This window comes from Myotis davidii, unplaced genomic scaffold (assembly GCF_000327345.1).
Source record: "Myotis davidii unplaced genomic scaffold, ASM32734v1 scaffold964, whole genome shotgun sequence".
Classification (NCBI taxonomy): Eukaryota; Metazoa; Chordata; class Mammalia; order Chiroptera; family Vespertilionidae; genus Myotis; species Myotis davidii.
The window spans coordinates 2639333-2661234 of NW_006298351.1; the positions used below are offsets into that span (position 1 = coordinate 2639333).

Genomic DNA, 21902 nt, shown 5'->3' on the forward strand with positions numbered 1-21902 from the left:
CGACGCCTGCGCCGCCGCGCCGCCCCGCCCCGTGACGTCACGACGCCAGCGCCGCCGCCGTCGCCGAGGTCGCCAGAGTCTTTTCCTAATAGCCTGGGTGATAGCTGGTGAGTGGTCTCGGCACGGCCTGGAGGCGCGCGCGGGCTCCCGGTGCCAGAGATCTCTACCCCAGGACTTCTTAGGGACCGTAGTGGGCCTGATCGTGGTACCCCGACAAGTCCCATCCAGTCCGGCTTGACCTTACGACTGGGGGCGGGACCTGTAGCATCAGAGCCGGTGTCACGAGCTGGGGGCGGAACACGTGTCATCAGCTAGGAACTTCGAGCATTTGATGTGTGTGTGTGTGGAGGGTCACCTAGCAGGAATACTAGTTTCCAGAACAATATCATTATTCCCATGATGAAGAAACGGAAGCTCAGAGAGAAAAAACACAAAACTGTACTAGGGTCACGTGGCTAGTAATTAATGGAGCTTAAATCCCAAAGCCTCAACTTTCAACCCTTACCCTGTGCCGTCCCGTCCCGTCCCGTGGCAAGACGGTTGTCGTCTCAGCAGCCCTCCTCTGTTTACAAAATGCGTCTGCAGCCCTTATCTCATTTGCTCCACGAATGATATTATCACCTACACGGTACAGATGAGATGAAGGTCCCGAGGATCTGACCTATCTAAGGTCACATCTTAGTAATTGCTGGAACCGAGACTCGCTTCCGGGTCTTTTCTAATTTTGGTGCCTTTTTCCTTTCGCCACGTCCTATTGCATTTCTCAGAATCTGGGAGAGTCTTATTGGAAAGGTAGAAGAAGTGACCTGCTACAAGCCACAAGTCAGTCGTGGAGCCGCCACAAGTGCTTTTTGGATACCAGGTGGTTATGAATCTCAAGAGGACGGTTGGCAGAGAATGCTGAGAGAGGAATATTGTAATCCAGACTTCCTACCTTAGGCAAAAGCTCCTCCTCCACCTATGGAAGTGTCTTATCCCTCCTGTGGCTGTGCTAGGGACTTGCTTCTGTATATAGTGAGGTGCTATACAAAACTTTAGATGACCCCGAATTTAGAGGAAAACATGCCTTGCTATCTAAGGTGAAAATCTGGCAAACGAGAAGGTAATTGAAGCAGTGTTGGGAAGTAGAGCTCAGGAGCTACTGTCTGAGGTTTAGATTCTCATTCTGGTGCCAGCATTGTTTGTTACCTTGGGCAAGGACTTAATTTTTCTAGACTTGCATTCATGTATCCATCTCATTTATTCAGTGTCTTCTGTGTCCGGGGACTGTGCTAGGCACTGGGGATACAGCAGTGAGCGAGACAACCATAGGCCAGTCCTTATAGTGCTTGTAGGAACATGGAAGGAATTAGACAGTGATCAAATAACGACACAAATATTAACTGATATTGTTAAAGTAGGTTCTATAGAAAGGCTCACATGAGTTAATGTATGCAGTACAGCACTTAGAACTGTTTCTGGCACACAGTTATCACTATATAAGTAGTAGCTATTGTTTCATTATTAGTGTTAACAATTATCTTTTTAAAGGCTCATTAATACCACCACGATAAAGATGCGGTGTACCATAGACTGTAGCTCAAAAAGGATAAATGGTCTACCCAAGGTCATACAGCTAGTAAGTGGTGGTGGGGGGGCTGAGACTCTAGTTCAAGACAGCGTGCTTCCTGCCACAGTTTTTCTGAGTATAGGTTAATTTTGTTGGATAATACTTGGGCTCCCATAACAGTTGCTTTTCTTGACTTCATCTGTGCTGAACTGAGTGTTAATATGCATATCCTTAAGGTAAAGGATCGAAGGGACTGCCTTTAGTGAACTTCCACTTTGAAATTTCCTTAAGCATTTCAGCAGTGTGGTTTATTTATAGAGTTGGCTTCCGGTTCACGTGTACTGGGTCTGCTTTTGGGTGTTGTGTTTTCTGGCAAAGGGTGTTTATTTCTAACCCATTTTGATTTCCTGTTGCTTTCTGGATTGGTATTATGACCCGCAACAGGAACACCAGGAAACCTGTCTTAAATGGAGTAGCCAGATTGAGACCTTGTCGATTAAAAAAACAAGAAACACACATTATTATACAGCCATATTTGGATGTAAGTGTGGGTTAGGCATTGGCTATATTAGGCAAAAACCTAGATATAGAAACCTCACTTAGAGCCAAACTTTTGTGGACGGTTTGGCTGAAATAGGGCAGAGCTATTAGCTCCATGCCCTTAAACAGTGACAATGTCTTTGAGCCTCAGTTTCTACATCTGTAAAATGGAGATTATTATACTTTCTTTGTGGTATTAGTAAAAGGATTAAGTAAAATACTCGTAATATGGATAAAGCAAGCAACCCAGGCTTCAATTAATAGTAACTATTGCTAATAATTAAAGAAGAGGAAATTCTATTCATTTGTTGTTGTTTTTTTGTCCAGATCTGTTTTTACTGATCACTGACATCTAGCATCTCTTGCTATTAAAAATTCCATCAGAAGTTATTTGCCTTTGTGCTATTCCTTTGCTCTTTTAAAAAATAATGATAATGATAGCTTTTATTAAGCAAGTGCTGTGTTCCTGGCACTGTTTTAGGGGTTTTACATGTATTCACCATCTCATTTTAAGATCAGGATATTTTTCTCATTTTGCAGATGAGGAAAGTTATACCCAGAAAAATGGAGTGAATTGCCCAAAGTTGAAATTTACATCCAGATCTGACTGACTCTGGGCTACCAGTACATCAGTAGGGACATGCAAGATTTCTTTATTGTGTCTGACCGTATCGTGGAAGTCTTTGAAAGGAAAAGTGTCAAAGCGATCAGTAGATATCCCTTTTGGGGGCTCCAGCTGTCTGTTAACCACTGGGCCAAGTGTTTTATCTGTACAAACTCATTTATTCTTCCCAACCCTAAGAAATAAATATATCCCCATTTGACAGCTGAGGAAATCAAGGTGCAGTGATGTTCAGGGACATTTAGTGAGTGATGGAGGTGGCAGTGGGTTCCAAGCCTTCCTGGTTGCAAAACCCATGTTCTTATTCAGGCTGTTGTACTACATCAAATTTTTTTTAAAAAATATATTTTATTGATTATTTTACAGAGAGGAAGGGAGAGAGATAGAGAGCTAGAAACATTGATGAGAGAGAAACATCGATCAGCTGCCACCCAAAATTGTAGGATGAAATTTTGTTTCGTTTTAGTTCAGTATGAAACTGATTTTCAAAGACAGTAGCTTCCAGGTATTTGAGGCTAATTGTTTTTAATTTTTAGATGAGTAATAGCCCGATTCTTGGCAGAAGCACATTTGTCAGTTTGCTAGGACTGTGTTTTATCCTAGAGGTAGCTATAGACTCTAGCATCTTTCCATAGTCAAAGGCCTCAGAAGTATAATGTGTAACTTGTGTTAGCACAGAAAAGGGTGGCATTTTCCAGAGCTTTAATTCTATAACATGGAAGACCTCAAACCTCAACCATGCTTCAGACTCACATTAAAGTGCATTTTAATTGGTAATCAGTGCATAAGGAACCAAAGAAAATTTTAATTAAATGCTGTCGTGTGAATTTTCCAGTCATTTTATGCCTGTTGAAATTGTTTTCTTATTTAAAGTTTTCTTCCAGTGCTCTGCCCTCCCTTTTTATAGTAGTGCCTTTTCTCCTATAAGTATTTAATTAGCATCATTTGCTTAGCTCTGTGTTTCTGGTGTACTAAGAAGCATTTGGTGCATGGGGATTTGGAGTCTTACAGACTGGGCCAGTTACTTAAATCTCTGTGAGCCTCAGTTTCTTTGTCCTGTAAAATGGGGCTAATCATATTTCCTTGGAGGCTGTTGGGAGGAGGATTAGAGATAATGTACTTCAATTGCCTAATACATAGCTCAGTTTATAGGAGTTGTTTGATAATTGATTCAGATTATTTTCTGAAGTTGTAATAGAGTCTGTTTTTGTCTTATTCTTTTTAGATGTTCACACAGACTGTCTTCAGTCATGGCCTTGGGTTTAAGGTGCTTCCGCTTGGTCCATCCTGCCTTTTACAATTCTCTTGCAGCCTTGACCAGACCTGTTTCGGAAGTTGTGCTGAAGGCAGTGAGTGGAAGACAAAATGACCACGGGCAATACGTGGCCTATGCAGCTATACCAACCCGTCATTTTGCTACCAAGAAAGCCAAAGGTAGAGACAACTGACCTCCTCACCCCTTTCTTATATTTAGCCCTTGAATTATCATAGCTGGAAGGACATCAGAGATGTACTGAATTTCTCCCCTTGCCACATGAGGAAATGGTTTCTCACATAATACAATTGATTAGCTTAAAAGGTCACAGTGATAGAGAGCCTACGGCCTGTTTTCTCATTATCATGTTGCTCATATGTTACTATAGCTCAGAAATGCCTAATTTCTTTCTTTAAATTTAGAATTAAAGGTATAATGCTTGAGGCAGGGATCAACCCATTTTTCTCCTTATAGTAAGATCTATGTTGGAAGTAAAATTAAAACCAGAAGGTTGTTGGGTAAGGGGTATTAGAGCTATGGATTTAGATGGATGATCTTAATGGTTTGTGTCATCCAAGAATGAGACTTTGATATACCCCAGATCTCAGCTTAAATGTCACTTCCTCAGGGAAGCCTTCCCTGACCTCTTACACTGGGTCAGGTCCCTTGTTACGTGCACTCGTGCGCACTGTTATTTTACCTTTGATGTACTTAGCACAGTACTCATTAATTAGTTAATTCATTGTAGGTTCGATTATTGTTTGTTATATGTCTTCCATGCTGGACCCAATGAGGGGAGGGCCTATGTTTTTCTTGGTTAGCATCTAACAGAGCTTGACATATAGTATGCTTCAAAAAATTTTGTTGAATAAGTGAGTGACAGAAAATTGTCAAACAGACCTGCTATTTGAAGTGGTGGGTCAGGGAGTCCACTCCCAAGGATGGTGCTAGAAATATGCTGCTAAATATTTTTTTCCCATTGACTTTCCTTATATGGTTTCATGCAGACCTTCCCTTTTCTGTTAATAGGAAAATTAACAAGTCACTGAAAGATTATTAATGCATAGAAGACTCATGTCCTCTTAATAGTGACAACAGTATTAACTTTTGATTTGTATGTTGTATTAAAATTTAAAAAAATTCACCTACGTTTAATAATTTAATCCTTATAATTATCCTTTGAAGGGATTATAATTATCCAGTGAAGCACAGGTCTCACCATTTTGCAAATGAGGAAACATGAGGTACATAAATGAGATATGCACTATACAAATAGCACAGGATCTAGCTCATGGTAGATGTTTAGTAGTCTTTGTTGTAAATGAATTTCAATAAATGTTTACTGATTATTTAAGAAATAACTGTTGGATATTATTTAAATATTTTTCTATTTTTCTCCTCCCCTCACCCTTCAAAAATATTTGTATTACTCACCATAGTGGTCAGAATGTGTATGAAAAATTGCCATGATGGCTTAGACATAAAACAGAACTTTAGTTAGCTTCCAATGCTGTCAGTTTTCTAAAATATAAGCCATTGTCACTACCATTGGTGGTGGTAAATGTTTCTGAACTGTTGTTGTTCTGTTTGTTGGTAGCAGCTATCAGATACTTTGCATATCCTTGTCTCAGTATTTATTTTATAATTAATTAATATATTTCTGTATCTCCAATTAGACTTTATGGAGGCAGCTTAGTGAAAAGTTCATCGGTTTAAAATTAGGAAGACCTGGGACCAAATCTTGGTTTTACTCTTTCATGACCTTATAATATTAGGCAAGTCATTTTAACTTTCTCATCTTCTGTTTATTTTTCTGAAAAAAAAAAACAAGGAATTAATTCACTTAGGGAGTGTCTGCCATGTGGATAGTGCTCTTTTAGGTATTGAATTACTTAATTTACATGCATGTAGCAACCTAGCAATATAGATATTATCCCTGTTTACAGATCAGGAACCTGATGCCCAAAAAATAGAGTAACATGCCCAAGGCCATAGGCTAGCTTGCATTATAGCCAGAGATACCTGGGGTATCTCTGTATAAAGTCTGTGCCTTCACTGGTGTCTGAGAAAGAGCTTTTAGCACCATGCTGGGTCTCTAGTAGACACTCAGTAAATGTAGACATTTTTTTATATAATGTTCTGTAATTTTGTAGCACTTGGAATTTTGCCCTGCACATAATAGGCACTTCTTCACTGGTTGTTTATTGTCTCTGTTTATTGTCTGCTGTTCTTTTATTCATTGAATGTTGACCTTTTAGCCAAAGGAAAAGGACAGTCCCAAACCAGAGTGAATCTTAACACTGCCTTGGTGGAGGATATAATCAGCTTAGAAGAGGTGGAAGAAGAAATGAAGTCTGTGATAGAAGCACTCAAGGATAATTTCAATAAGACTGTCAATATAAGGACCTCACCAGGTTAGTGACTGGACCAGTATTTTGGAGAAGGGCGTGGGGGAAAGATCATGGCTTTGGCAGAGCTGCGTTTTCGTTCCCGTTTTGAGATTTACTAATTGGCGACCATGGGCAGTTACTGTACTTTTCTGTTCCTCTGTTTCCTTGTCTAATTCCTACCTTATAGGTTTGGGGTGCATATTAAAATAGTGAGGTAACATATGTAATGGTTCTGACACAGTGACTGGCACGTAGTTAACATCTATTTATCCATTCAGCAAATATTTGTCTACTAGGAACCAGGCATTGTACTGGTACACACTGGTGAATAAAACAGGCATGCTCTTGGCTCTCATGGTACTCTTAAAAAATTGAGAGTTTTATTATGATAATAATAAACAACTATATATGCTTCTAGGTATTTAGTCTCATAGTAGCTGATATCTTTGGTCTGACCTTTTCCAATTTGTCCTGTTTGGCCATTCTGATCCCTTACTGGGAACCAACTGGCAGCAGACCTGCCCACCTGAGACATTTCTGTACCCCCGTGTTTGACCAGGAAGATTACGTTTGGGTTAATAACTTCCTGAAAGTGGCTTTTCTAAGTGGGAAATGTCAGAACTGTCTAGGCGAACTGTTTGCAGATGTGATAGAAGAAGTGAGTTGTCAGCTAATGGTGCAGGCAGGCAGGCAGGAAAAATCCAATTGCTGTAAAATTGGCCTTTTGGAAATTGTCATCATCCTAGAGTCAAGCCTGGGACCCCCTCTGAAGATATCTGTGGGAGCTTGGGCGGTTCCCATTCACATTTTGGTTTGGATAGTTTGTAAGGAAACTAGAAAATATTTCATGAGCTTGTTCTTAATAAAACCAAGTGAAACATACACAGCTCCATTTATAAACACCAGCAGAAACATCCTGAGTTCAGCGACAAGATCCAGTGTGAAACCAGAAGACCATTCCGTCATTTGTCAACCTTTAGATTGGGGCATTCTGCTTTTGCTGACAGTAGAGCGTGCCATTCAATCCCTCACCAACTGTTTATTTTAAACTTGCTTATTATTTTAGGTATGAAACTGATAAAGTGCTTTGTTTCCCCTGTGCTTTCTGGCCTGTTAACATTCTGCAGCCGAAACCAGAGAGTAGTTTGAGAGGAGCTCAGGGAGAAATGTGATACTTAAAATTAGTTAGCAAGCTCCACTCTTGTTGAACTTAAAAAGATGATGGCCTGGAAAGAGGTTGGGAGTGTAATTTGTTAAAAGTTAACCTCTGAAAAAATGAGGGGCAGGAATGAGGCTAAGGGAGATTCTCGCTGGGGACAGATTGAGGGAAAAGGATTTGGTACATTAAGTCGATATGGATTTAGGGAATGGGAACACCACACTGCATACTGGGAAAGCCCATGTTGGGACTCCTGTGGCAGAGGATCTCAGGCAAACCAGGAAGGCTGAATTAAGATCCATTTTCAAAAGGCCTCCCGTTAGTATTTCCTCTTTGCTTCTTTCTCTTTAGGGTTATGTTTGTGTAACGCTCTACGTAGAACTTGGGGCCATGAAGAGACTGGATGAAAAAGGCTGAACGTAGCCAGTCTTTTTTTTTTTTTTTTTTGGCTAGATTCTTCTATATCATTTTTCATTACTATCTGAACCAGCAGGCACTTTTCTTCTTACACCTTCATCTGTCTACCAACAGTTTCTATCTTCAAGGTAGTTGATTGTTTTTAATAGTTGTCTAAGATATGGGTTTATTCATTTGTCCATTCTTGCTCTCTCTCGTTCATCCATGCATGTATACATTCATTTATTCATCAAAGCATTACTGAGCACTTGTTTTATGCTGATTAATAGGTGCTGTAGATAGAGAAAAGACATTCTCCCCACCTTCCCAGAGCCCTAATTCGAAGGAACACACTTAATCCAAAATGTGTAAAATTATAGTGAAGACCTTAGCTAGGAGTTGGTCAGTCCTGGGTTTGAATTCAAGCTCCATTGTTAAGAGCTCTTGTGACTTTGAGCGAGTTACTCTCTGTGCCTCCATTTCCTCATCTGTGAAATGGTGGAACTATCTCAGGGTTATTGTGATAATAAAAACAAATCAATTATAGACACTTTTAGTACAATTTCTTGCTCATAGGAAGTGTTCAACAAATATTGGCTATCATTATTATAGATGCATAAGATGTTTGGGAACTCACGAGGGGGTTTGTAATACAGTTTAGGAGGTCAGATAAGACTTCTGAGGTTAGAAACTGCTAGAGGTCACAGTTCGATTCCTGGTCAGGGCACATGCCTGGGTTGCGGGCTCAATCCCCAGTGGGGATGTGCAGGAGGCAGCCAATTAATGATTCTCTCTAATCATTGATGTTTTTCTCTCTCTCTCCCTTCCTCTGTGAAATAAAAAAAATAAATAAATATATATGTGTGTGTGTGTGTATATATATATATTTTTTTAAAAGAAGCTATTATAACTGAGTGTTAAAGAATGATCAGGAGTTATCTGAACAGACAAGGAAAAATATATGCTAAATGTCTTGAGGCAAGAAAGAACAGACTGTACTAGAGAAATTATAAATAGATTAGTTTGGGTAAAATATAGGAAAGTCAAGAAGTAATAATAATAGTTATCATTTATGGGGCACTTATATATGCCAGGACACAGTTATAAGTGCTTTCTGTAAACTCATTTAATCCTCAAGCAACCCTCTGAGATAAGTACAATTTTTATGCCCCATTTAGAGATCAGGACACAGACACAAAAAAGGTTGAAGGATCTTCCCAGGGTCACACAATCATGAGGTGGCAGAGTTAGTATTTGAACCCAGGACATTTGTCTTCAGAATCAAGGAAACTTTTGCTATTATACCTCTTGAGCTTTTCTGGATTAAAGCCAATGGTATCAACCACCTTCTCTTTGTGGTGATAGTCAATATGGTTGAGTAGTTCTACTTAGATCTTTGGGCTGTAGTGTGGTACTACATTATTCTAACAATTCCCCATTGTTTAAAAGACCCCTTGCTCCTCACCCCTTTCTCTTTGTGTCTACATGAGTGGTTCTTACTGTTAATAGTATGCCCCACCCCCCCTTCTAGTTCTCATTTGAATGGGAAACTAGGAAATTTAAATAATGCCCCTCTTCTATCTGTAACCATGACTTTATTTGCTTGCCTATTGGGTTTCTGAAAACTTTGCCCAGGGTTTTCTAGAATTCAGATGTGGAATAAGATCAGATCCAGGGTAACAGTTAAGTGTTAATAGCTGGTGTATGTTTGTTTGTTTTTCTAAAGAGGATCTAAGTACCAAAATCAAGGTGGGTGGGATAAGAAAAGGGTTTCAAACATGGCTGCATGTCAGAATCATGTGGTGATCTTAAAAAAACTATAGGCTTCCCCTAAATCACAGGCTCCCAATCCTTTATAGAATTGGGATCTCTGGGGTGCGGCCCAGGAATCTAAATGAAAAAGCTCCCTGGTGATTCTGATGCATTTGAGTTCCACTGGTAAAAGGGGAAGAACCCTGACTGGAATCAGAATTTAGCATACCTGAGTTTGAGGCTTGGCTTTTTTTTTTTTTAAGGTTTCTTTTTGTTCTTGTTGTATTGACATTATTACAGACATCCCCTATTTTCTCCCCTCTTCCCTTCCACCCAGCTCCCACCCCACTCCATCCCAAGCCTTCAGAAGCTTGGTTCTTGAGTATATTTTGTTAGCTCCCCAGTCTCATTTTTCTTTTTGTAAAGTGGAGATCGTAATACAGCGCTACAGAGTAGTTCTAAGAACTGAGGGTTAATAAGAGCTATCCTCTCTCTGTGCTTATTTTGTGGTGCTTACACACTTGATTGTTTATATTTAGCTATAAACCTCACTTTGATCCTGTAAGTTATTGTTTCACTGAGTTGGACACCAAGGTATAGAGAAGATAAGTAACTTGCCTGAGGTTTCATGGTTAGTAAATGGCAAAGCTGCTGGAGCGGTGACCAACTCTTGCCAGTTTTAGCTCTGAAAGTCCTGTGTCACAGGAAACCTGTTAGGCCCAGGCGCACCGGGATGGCTGGCCACCCCGGTTGCTGGTAGGAATTCCAGCCTCGTTTTCTCAGTATGTTGAAGCTGTTCCCATCACGGGCCACTGCTGTTCCTGTGAAAGCCTCTGGAATGGTCTTGCCACATTGATAAGGGACCCAGAATATTAGTTGAATCTGAAGTAGATAGGGACTTAGGTGTGGGGCTTCTAAGGTCCTTCGGAATTCTAAGACCCTATAATTTTTTATTTATTTATTTTTAGGATCCCTTGATCATATCACTGTGGTAACTGCTGATGGGAAGCTTGCTTTAAACCAGATTGGCGAGATCTCCATGAAGTCGCCACAGCTGATCTTGGTGAATATGGCCAGCTTCCCAGAGGTAAGGTGGCCTGGCTCACAGGATCCTTATTCATGCTGTCTTTTGGAAGGAGGAGGCTGGGTCAAGGCAGCAGGAAGTATTCCCTCCAGCTTGGGATGAAACAAGAGAGAAGGCATAATGGAGGGAGAAGGAAAAGCTCTTTCCTGTTTCTAAGTTCCTTTTCTGCTAAACACTATAGAAGCCAGGCAAGTAATGTGACTACCGCAGCGGGCCCCATCTAAGAAAAACAATGGTGGCGATGCTTGGCCAACTTAGAGGGAACTGTGGTAAACTGGGGGGCCTGTGCCCTGCGAGCAGCCTTTGCCCAGAAACGTAGGCCTGGCGATCAGCATTACCAGGTATTACGATTATTTTATTTCCAGAAGAAGCCAATAATCCACATTTTTATATAAGATTCTTGTTAAATATTGATAACTAATTCACTTTTTTTTTTTAAGATTGGAGAAAAAACCACATTAACGAGCCGCTAGTTTGTGATCTCTGCATTAGTGTTTGAGCAGATCTTCCAGGAGGTCACATTCCTTTCACACTGGACTGACCATTGCAGAGTATTGCACAGAGCACAGTGCTTCCCAGCCTGGAAGGTGGGCTGCATTATTGTTGCCACCTTGGGGCTGTGATAGGAAGTCAATTTGAGGTAGAGAAGGGGCTTCTTAGTGGTCCCGTGGGAATGGACCTGGATTTGAAGTCCTGGAGGACCTGGAACCCGGTCCCATCTCCGTTGCTAGCTGGCTGTTTGACCTTGCTCCACTCTCTGGGCTGCCGTTTCCTCATTTGTTGTTAATGTGAGGTGAAGTACACTCAAGTCCCTTCCTGTTCCAATGGTCTGTTTTCAGTGTGTCTGTCTCAAAGACATAGACCAAAGGTGAACATGCTAGATTTGGCAGACTGGATTAGAGATATGAGTAAGAAAAAAGCCCTTGCTGTGAACACATTCAGACCATGTGTCTTTTGAATCCTTACTCCCCCATTCCCTTCTCCATACTGCAGCCAGAGCGAACTTTTAAAAATATACATTGGATTATGTTATTCCCATGCTTTACATTTATTAATGGCTTCAAGTAGTATCAAAGAAAAAGATTACTGTGGCTTAGAATGCTTTGCATGATGTGTCCCTGCCTGTGTCTCCCAGTGTCTCCAGTCTTGTGCTACTGACATCCTTACACACCTCTCTAGCTAAATTGATCTTTCAGTTCCTCAAACACACCACACTCTTAAAATCCTCAGGGCTTTGCAAGGGCTCTGCCCTTTGCTTGGAACACTGTTGACTGGCCAATTGCTATATCTCTATATCTATAGCTATATCGCTATATATATATATATATATATATATATATCCATTTTATTTATTGGGGTGACATTGGTTGGGTCACAGATTAAATGTCACTTTCTCAGGGAAGCCTTCCCTAATCTACCCAAACTAAACCACTCCTCCACACTAAGCTCTCTTATAGACCACGGTTCTTTTTCTTTATTGCACTTATCATTATTAATAATTATATATTTATATCTTTATTTTCCATCTCACTTTCACTAGATTGTAAGCTTGGAATGCAGGAATCATATCTAACTTACTCATTGTGTTGAGCACCTAAAACGGTGCCTGGCACATACATGGAAGCACTCAGTAAATTTTCCACAAATGGATAAATACTTGTTATTAGGTTGATGGAAGGGAGGCTCTCAATCCTGCTGTTACTGAGGAGCTGAGAAATGGACTAAAAGGGAACAGTCAACTCTTACCCTTCGTGGCCCCCTCTGAACTGCTGAGGCCTCTCCGCCTGGTTCACCTAATCCCATTGGCACTGCAGGCCAATTTAGGGAATAGCCTCCTAATTACACAGCTTGAAGACCTCATCAGGCAGATTGCTTTTCAGAGCCAGCCACTTCTGTTATTAAATGGCAAATGGCATTCACAGAAGAAGCGTGATTGGCCACCAGCGCATCTTATGAGGTAGGAGGAAGTATTAACAGCTTAATTTTTTTCTTAGGAAGTTAGAGTATATCTTCATTTTTCAACCAAAGCATCTCTGCCTTCCAAGTTGAAATTCTGTGGGTTTTAAAGGAGAAAAAACCCCCACAAAAAACTTACAAGCATCTCAGTCAAGAGGTTCTTTACAAGGACAGAATGAGGAAGTGTGACTTACATTGTCTTTTGAATTCCTTTATCTCATCTGGTGTATATATTAAACAAATAGTCTTAACTAAACATTTCCTTCCTTCACTTTAGAAGCTGTCCATTGAGTACCCAGGTTCATAGCTTCAAAATGCTGAGCTAATCCTCTCTGTGTTTATGTAATTCCTTTCTGTTTCACATGCGGTTGGCTTTCTTTCCAAACCTGCGCTTTTCTGTGTCATGCTGTAGTGACACGATGCAGATTTACATGCATAATCCTTTCAAATGCATTGAAGACAGAAAACTGTGTTGCATTTGTTTAACATGTGTCCTGCTTGATAAATGATACACATAGTTGCTGCTTTCCATAAACTTGCCTGCAGCTAGAGTTAATGATGGGAAAGAAAAGAAGGGAGTAAAAAACCAAAGCATGATTTGAAAAAGCAAATGAAAAAAAAAAAAAAAAGCCTGTAGGCGCCATTATTTCCCTTGTGGAAGGAAGAAAGCCAATGTGTATTGAGTGTCTACTGTGTTGCCGGGCATTACTTTCTCATGTTCTGTTTTTACGTGATCATGTTTTGTTTCTAGGTACTCTCTAAAATTAAGCATTATGTTCCATTTTATAGATGAGAAAACTGAGGCTCAGAGAAGTACAATATCTCCCTGAGGTTCACACCGTTGTGACAGAACCAAGATTTGAACATAGATCTGTTTGGCGCTAAAGCCCGTGCTCCTTTAACCATTCATTCATTAATTCAACAAATACTTTTTGAGTTCCTGTAAGATAGTAAGTTTTAGTTGAGGTGCTGGAATTAATTCCCTGATGATAAAAACAGACAAGTTCCTGCTTTCATAGACCTTACATTCTAGGGACTCTTTGGGATATAAAGGAAATGGAAGGCCAGTCACTGAAATGGCACTAACAAAGTTGACTTGAACCCAAAGGGTTAAGGACTTGACCTGTCCAAAAAAGTTTTATCGCCTCTTGTCCTTTAGCATAGATGAACTTAAGAATGGCAATAGCAGTCTTTGCTAATTGATGACAGCACTCCTTCCTGCCTGGCCCCAGATGGGATCTGTGATCTCTCTCTACAGAGTTCTCCAAGCAGCCACAATCATTTGGTCAGTGTTGCCATTTGAGAGCTTTCTATTTGCCTTGGGGTACTGGTGAGCATCCCTCCAGTGAGGGGACAAAGGCTAAGATAAAAGATGGAAATGCGATAGAAATATATTCCTTTTCATCTGAGCCCTGAGTAGTTCAGAAGTCATGTTGGGAAAATGACTGTAATTCCCTGAGTTTCTGCATCCTACCACATCAAACCAAAATATACATATTTAGAATGTTTTAGAACTACCTCTTCTAGTAGGTTTCTTTTCAAAATGAAACCTGATTTGCATTCTTTCTGCATATGAAAGGACACAGAACAAGTAGAGTACAAAATAAGGATTTGGGGGGGTTATATATAAGAAGTAAAAGTAAGGAGATGAGTTTGTCTAATAGATCTGAGTCAGTTTATTAATATACTCATGCAACAAGCTTTTACTGAGCACTTGCCATGTGCCTGGCACTGAGCCTTGTACTGGGAAGATGTAGCTATTGAGACATAGTGACTGTCCATCTGGGTGTCAGCTGTAGGTGCTCTGGTGCCCACCGGGGAAGGTTGTGTGGAAACACTGGGGTCCTACTGTGAAAGGGAGGGGCTGGTGGTAGGATGTTACCACAGTGAGTTGTCAGTCATTCAGTGAGAAGCATCAGAGAAGGAGGATTGGGAGACTTGAGATCAGGTACCTCTTCAACGTGGAGATTCTCCCTTTATTGTTAACTGTAGAAAATCTGTGTCATTTTATTATAGAGAAACAGCGATCAGACTACCAATCCCCCGAGGGAAAGTAGGGGAGGGCGGGGGTAAGGGGAAGAGATCAACCAAAGGACTTGTATGCATGCATATAAGCCAATCCAATGGACATGGACAGCAGGGGGATGAGAACATGAGTGGTGGTGGTGGTGGGGGGAGGTTGGGAGTTAATGGGGGGGATGAGGACACATTTGTAATACCTTAACCAATAAAGAAATTAAAGATTAAAAAAGAAAAAGAAAATGGCTGTTCTGTTGCAGAGGGATATTTTATTTCTTTATCTAGCTCTTTTATTTACCTTTATCTTAAGATAGTCTTTATCTTAAGATACCCTTAAAGGAGCTAGATACCCTTAAAACACCAGCAAATTATTTTGGGGCTACTTAAAAAAAAGTCAAATCCCCTGTGCTGCTAAATACTTAAACTAGGGGATTTGGAAGAAAATATGGACAGAATAGCATCACTGGACTGAGAGTTGAGGAGCCTACTGTCTCCTCTTAACTCTGCCAGTAAGCGGAAGTGTGATGGGTAAGGTCCTCACTGTACAGCTCTCAGCTCTCCGGAAGACCATATGTGCTTAGGGATGTGACTTTATCCAACAGGTCCTATATACAAGAGGAAGGGACTGTGCTTGGCTGTCACAGTCCCTTCCAGCTCCAATAGTCTGTGGCCACAGGTACCATTTTAAGAATTTACTGTTTCAGCCCCTTCGGCATGGCTCAATGGATGAGAATCGACCTATGAACCAGAAGGTCACAGTTCAATTCCTGGTCAGGGCACATGCCCGGGTTGCAGGCTCAATCCTGTTGGGGGAGTGCAGGAGTCAGCCAATCAGTGATTCTCTCTCATCATTGATGTTTCTGTCTCTCCCTCTACCTTCCTTGATTGATGTTTCAGTAAAAATGTATTCTTTAAAAAAGAAAATGTACTGTTTTAAGCAGTAGCCACACTATTGGATTCTGTCTACAGCCTCCCATGGAAATGATTCATCTGATGTGAAAGTTCTGGTTTATCTTTTCACCTATGATTACCCCTCATGTCTCTGTAGAATTAAAGCCATTTAAAAATGAAATAGATAAGTTTTCAAAAGCAAAGCAAACCCTGGAAAAATCAAATAGGTGTGACACAAACCCCATTCTTTTGAACCAGAAGTCGAGGGAGGAACTCCAGGTTGAGAATTGGTCCTGTGAATCCAAGTGATGTGGATTGGCTCTGGTCAAACCTAAAATTCTTTGGAAAATATCAGAGGCCTCATTTTCATGAATTCCACACTGTCATGCTAATGAAAGCATCTCTCTTCCACACTGCTGTCTTTTACTGTTTAGGATTGCATGCCAGGTGTGGCTATATTGTTGCTTGAGGTGAGGCGCTTTGGGAAATCAGAGTACCAGTGCGCCACCTGGCCCGTGAGCCGGACTGTATCAGAGAAGACCCTGGAGGATGACGGGGAGGGAGACAGGCAGGACAGCAGTGCATCAGCTACGTGATGACATACGCTCAGCCTTGTTTGGGGTTTTGTGCATTCTTACCTCTGTATGCTAAATGTATGTGATAACTCCCCTAGGTGTTACTGTGGGCCAGATACAGAGCAAGATGCATTGCTCATGCTACTTCATTCAGTCCTCTCTGAGGTGTATGTACCATGTGGTCTCCGGTTACAGAATGGAGGCCCAAGAGGTCAGGCTTGTTGCCCAGGGTCACATGGTAAGCAGAGCTGGGATTTGAACTGAGCTCTTTATGACTCCAAAGTCCATGCTTGCAGCCAGTACACCATTCTCTCTTTCCTGGAGCACACACCCACAGGGAGACATTGCTCATTCCAAAGCATGAGTGAGGTCGCTGTGTGTGTAGATACGAATGAGTTAAATTTATTTACTCATTCCAAGTCGGCACGGGTATATTTTGAGTGTAAAATGTCAACTGGAATTTTTAATGTATAAAATCTTTCATCTGTCTTTACACCAATCTTTGTACAGACCAGCCCCCCTCCCTTGAGGATTTATTGTGGTTTTGATCTGTCTTGCCTCAAACCATTGAAATCTTTTCAAAGAAGCAGAGCTGTTTTCTTTTTATTTTTTCCTTCTCTTTGCTTTTTTTCCTCCCGCAGTACACTGGTACCAGGAGTGGACGTAGTTTGCTATTCTGCTTGATCAAAGCACTCTACACCAATGTAACTTCCTGATCTTACTGGTAACAGAACTAAATGTTTCCATGTTCTGCCAAGATGGGTTGCCAGTTATCGACAGAGGGCTTGCATCTGGTAATAATTATTTACTAATTCTGTTTACCTTTTGATCTGGTTTTCAGTGTACAGCTGCAGCTATCAAGGCTATAAGAGAAAGTGGAATGAATCTGAACCCAGAAGTGGAAGGGACGCTAATTCGGGTACCCATTCCCAAGTAAGTTTGGCTGAAATTTACATATTTTGATGTTGGTTTCCTTGGGGAAGCCAACACCCATGACACTGTTAGGCTGATAGCATACTTTACCTGTACTTCTCCCCCTGGCAAGTTCCAACATCTTTTAAGGTCCACTTTTACTGATTCAGAAACATTTATTGAGTATCTACTGTGTATGAGGGCTGGAGATGCAGCATTCAACCTGATAAAGTCCTTGACCTCATGTACTTTATGCTCTGGTGGGGAAGATGGGACACATAAGCAGATAAAGGCATTCCAGATAATGAGATGTTACCAGGGAAGAAAAGGCAGTGAGACCTAGTAGGGAGTGACTTGCTGAGGGCGATGGTGGCAGGGACAGTTTTAGCCTGGGAGGCCTCTTTAAGGAAATACCATTTGCTGAGAGCTGAATGAGGAGGCAGGGTCAGCCTGGGGGAGTGGGAACTGCCAGCACAAAGGCCCAGTCAGAAAAGACCTCGATACTTGTACTCTCGAATCCATGTTCCTTGACGAGTTATTTTTACCTTAGTCCTTGCTTGTTGAAGAATTTTAGGCATAAGAATAGGGTATTGTTAATTATATAAACATATAAAACTTAAGAGTATTAAATGAAAAAAATATACAGCAGTCCCCCTTATCGGTGGTTTTGCTTTCAGCAGTTTTTACCTGTGGTTAGCTGTAGCCCAAAAGTATTACATGGAAAATACCATAAATAAAGAATTCATAAGTTTTAAATTGTGTGCCTTTCTGAGTAGTGTGATGAAATCTTAAGCCGTCCTGCTCCATCCCACCTGGGATGTGAATCATTCCTTTGCCCAGCGTATCAACGCTGTGTAGCTAACCGCCCACTAGTTACTTAGTGGCTGTCTGGGTTATGAGATCGACCACTTATGGTATTGAAGTCTTGTGTTCAAGTCACCTTTATTTCATTTAATAATGGCCCCAAAGTGCAAGAGTAGTGATGCTGGCAATTTGGACATGCCAAAGAGAAGCTGTAACATTTTCCTTTAACTGTAAAAGTGAAAGTTCTCAACTTAATAAAGAAAGAAAAAAATCGGATGCTGAGGTTGCTAAGATCTATGGTAGTAAGCACAAATCATCTACCCATGAAACTGTGAAGATGGGTGAGTACAGTATGATAAAATATTTTGAGAGACCATATTTACATAACTTTTATTATAGTATAATAGTTCTATTTTATATTAGTTACTGTTGTTAATCTCTTACAGTTCCTGATTTATAAACTAAATTCTATCATCAGTATGTAAGTTTATGAAAAAACATAGTATGTATAAGGTTCATTACGATGCACAGGCATCTACTGGGGGTTTTGGAATATATCCCCTGCAGGTAAAGGAGGGGGTGGCTACTGTATGTTTATTTTTAAATTAAAAAAGAAAAAAATGATAAGATTTTTACATGTTTAAGAAAGAGAAAGCCATTGTGCCCAGAACTCAGGGAAGGAGGAGAGAGTGTTAGGAAAAGGGGTTGGACTAGTGAGTAGAGGCTGATGGTCAGGCCACGGTAGGAGTTTGGGCTTTATTCTAATTGTAATGGGAAGACATTGGAGAGATTTAAACTGGGGAGTGACCTGATCGATCTGATGTTGACATTTGGGGGTCTCTCTGGCTGTTGATCAACAAATGGGATGTAGGGGAACATAATAGACACAAGGAAAACAATGGGGAGGCAGCTGCTGTAGTCCAGGTGAGATATGGATCTTCCGCCTGTTCAGATTCCATAGCAGACAGAATTAGTTTCTCCTCCATTATCTCATTTCTTAATTAGCCTTTTTTTTTTAGTTCTCACCTGAAGGAGTGAAGATATATTTTCCATTGATCCTAGAGAGAGTGGAAGGAAGGAGCCGGAGTGGGAGCGGGAGCGGGAGAAACATCAATGTGACAGAGACACATCTATTGGTTGCCTCTCATAAGCATCCCAACTGGGGCGCGGGGGACCTGCAACCCAGATATGTGCCCTTGACCAGAAATGAACCTACAATCATCTAGTGCACAGGCTGGCACTCTAACCATTAAGAACAGGGCACAATTTCTTAATTATCTTTAAGTCCCTATTCCTACAAAGTGCATTAAAGTAATTCATTCCATCATTCAGCAAATATTTATTAAGCACTAACTACATGCCAGGTACTTTCCTAGCTGTCGAGATATAGCAGTAAAGACAACAAACAACAAAAAGCCCCTGTCCTGGGTTTACCTTATAGGTGACTAGGCATAGTAAACAGAAAACAAAGAAATACATAATGTAATACCAAGTGATGGTAAGGACTGTGAAGAAAAACAAGCAGGATAAGGGATTAGAGGGAGTTGGGGGTTTTATTGTGGATCGAGAGGTTCAGGAAGGAAGTGGCATTTGAGTGGAGACCTAAGTGAAATGAATGAATGAAGCTTCAAATAACTGGAAGGGGAAAGGAGTGTAACACTAGTCGAGTGTCTTTCTGTGCCACATATTACCCTGTATTTTTAAAAATATATATTTCTTTATTGATTTCAGAGAGGAAGGGAGAATGAGAGAGAGAGAGAAATATCAATGATGAGAGAGAATCACTGATCAGCTGCCTCCTGCACGCCCCCCACTGGGGATCAAGTCCGAAACCCAGGCATGTGCCCTTGGCCAGAATTGAACCTGGGACTCTTCAGTCCGCAGGCTAACGCTCTATCCACTGAGCCAAGCCGGCCAGGGCTACCCTGTATTCTTTTACACATGTTGCCTCGTTGTCATACCATCCCCTCCAGGTAGGTTTTTCACCCCCAGGTATGGAAAGTTAAGCTCAGAGAGGTAAAGTAACGTCTCCAAGTTCACACTGCTAATGATGTAGCTGGGGCCTAAACCACGTTTAGTTAGTTCCAAAGCCCCAAGATGCACCCAGGTTAGCAACAAGAATTAATCCCCAAACTGAGAGTCCAGGAACTTTCCCCACTGAACTTTTTCCTGCTTTATGACCAGAAAATGGCAATCTTACTTCACTGTGTTCTCAGTACTCTGTAACAATTAACACTCTGCCTTGAAATCATATGAATTGGAAGCGATACAGCCTAGTATTTAAGTATCAGGTAGACCTGGATTCAAGTCCAGGACCTATTTGCTTGGTTAATTCATTGATTTGCTCAGCCATTTTTCTGCAGATGTGTCATGTGCCAGGCTTGGTGCTGAATGCTGGGAACGGGCAGACCTAATGTTTGCCTTCATGGAGCTCACGGACTATGCTAGGCCCTTTGTTTATATTACCTGCAGCTTACTTGTGAAGCGTACTATTACCCACCGTTTATAGATGAAAACACTTAAATTAAGGGAAAGGGACTTGCCCAAGATCACATGGTCAGTAAGTGGCAGTCAGGGTTTGAACCCCAAGTTTTTCTGTTGTCAGCGTGCAGGCTCTTTCTCCTGTACTCTCGGAACAGATGTGTAATTCTGGAACCTGCTAAGTGGACTCACGGACATTAGAAGCGAGATTTACAAGTGGAATGGATAGTAGGCAGCAGGTTTATTTTTTAGTTCTTGCTCTCCTGTCTGTGAAATCTTAGAAAAGCCACTTAACCTCCCTGAGTCTTGGTTTGCTCCTACACTAGATGAAGGGGCTGCTCTCAGTGGTCTGCCAGAGCCCTCTCGGGGCTCCAAAATTCTGCCAAGCTATGAACTTATGCTGCCGAATGCTCATTGCTGGCTTCAGTTCCCCTTCGAGTGGCCTGACTGTGTATCATGTTTGCCTTTCAAAGATCCAGTTCACATAATACGCACTTCTGCAGCCCCACAGGACTTAGCAGGACTTAACGATCACTCTTGGTGCCGTGTATATTAGTTTGAAGGATCAGTGAGTTTAACTTGAATTTCCAAAGACATGGGGCTCTGTTACATTATATTTTACATTATTTTATGTTAGCTAATGGGCGTAATCCAAGAGAAAGTTGACGGACCAAAACCGTCTGCTCCTGCAAACCTCATTTTTTATATACTTTCTTCCCTTTGACAAGGTGGTAAGGTCATGAGGCCCCTTACTGAATTGTACGCTTGGTAGTTTTCCAGATAAAAAATGAATGATCTGTTCTTTATTATGGAGGCTGCGTCATATGAGAGGATAAAGGTTGATTTAGATGAAAAAAGGACCAAGGCTTATATTTGGTTTTGGCAGTGACTTCCATTTGATTCTGGGCATGTCACCCTAGCAGCTTGCTGCTTTCGAGTGCCTTATTTGTAAAATAAGTAAAGTAATAATGATAGGTAGAGATTTGGTAGGATTAGTACAGAAAATAGATTAAGTAGTATGATCTCCTTAGAGGAAAGAAGCTATATAAATATAATTTTATTATTTTAGTATACTTTGAATTTTAGATATATACACACACATATACAGTACACACAGGGTGGAGCAAAAGTAGCTTTACAGTTGTGAGTACACAAAACAGAGTTTATCTTTATATTACTATTTATTAATTATTGTATTATTTTCCATAGGAAAAACTGTAAACCTACTTTTGCCCCAGCTTGTATATACACACACTTTGGGAGGAAAGGAAGGAGTGTGGAAGGGAACTAATATGTTGAGTACCTACTATATGCTAGCAACTGTGCTTCACATATACAGGGAAAGTGGAAAAGTACAGTTACATTTCTGTGTTGGTAGCACACAAGCATGAAATTGAGTTCTGGCTTGTCTGCTTTTTAACTGTGTGATAATGGCAACCGTCTCCACCTCTCTGACTCTCAGAGAATTCATCTGTAAAATACTTACAGGTCTTGCCTTATATGGTTATTGGGAGATT

General features: G+C 40.9%; 1 protein-coding gene across 1 annotated transcript in view; it reads left to right on the forward strand.

The window, feature by feature from the left end:
* Window positions 1-23: 23 nt before the first annotated feature.
* MRRF (mitochondrial ribosome recycling factor) overlaps window positions 24-21902 on the forward strand; it is a 47996-nt gene continuing 26117 nt past the window's right edge. Inside the window, exons 1-5 of the mRNA XM_006774010.2 lie at window positions 24-107; window positions 3937-4145; window positions 6225-6380; window positions 10632-10750; window positions 17030-17121. Coding sequence (XP_006774073.1) covers window positions 3962-4145; window positions 6225-6380; window positions 10632-10750; window positions 17030-17121 — 551 coding nt within the window. The 5' untranslated portion in view covers window positions 24-107; window positions 3937-3961. The remainder of the gene's footprint in view (window positions 108-3936; window positions 4146-6224; window positions 6381-10631; window positions 10751-17029; window positions 17122-21902) is intronic.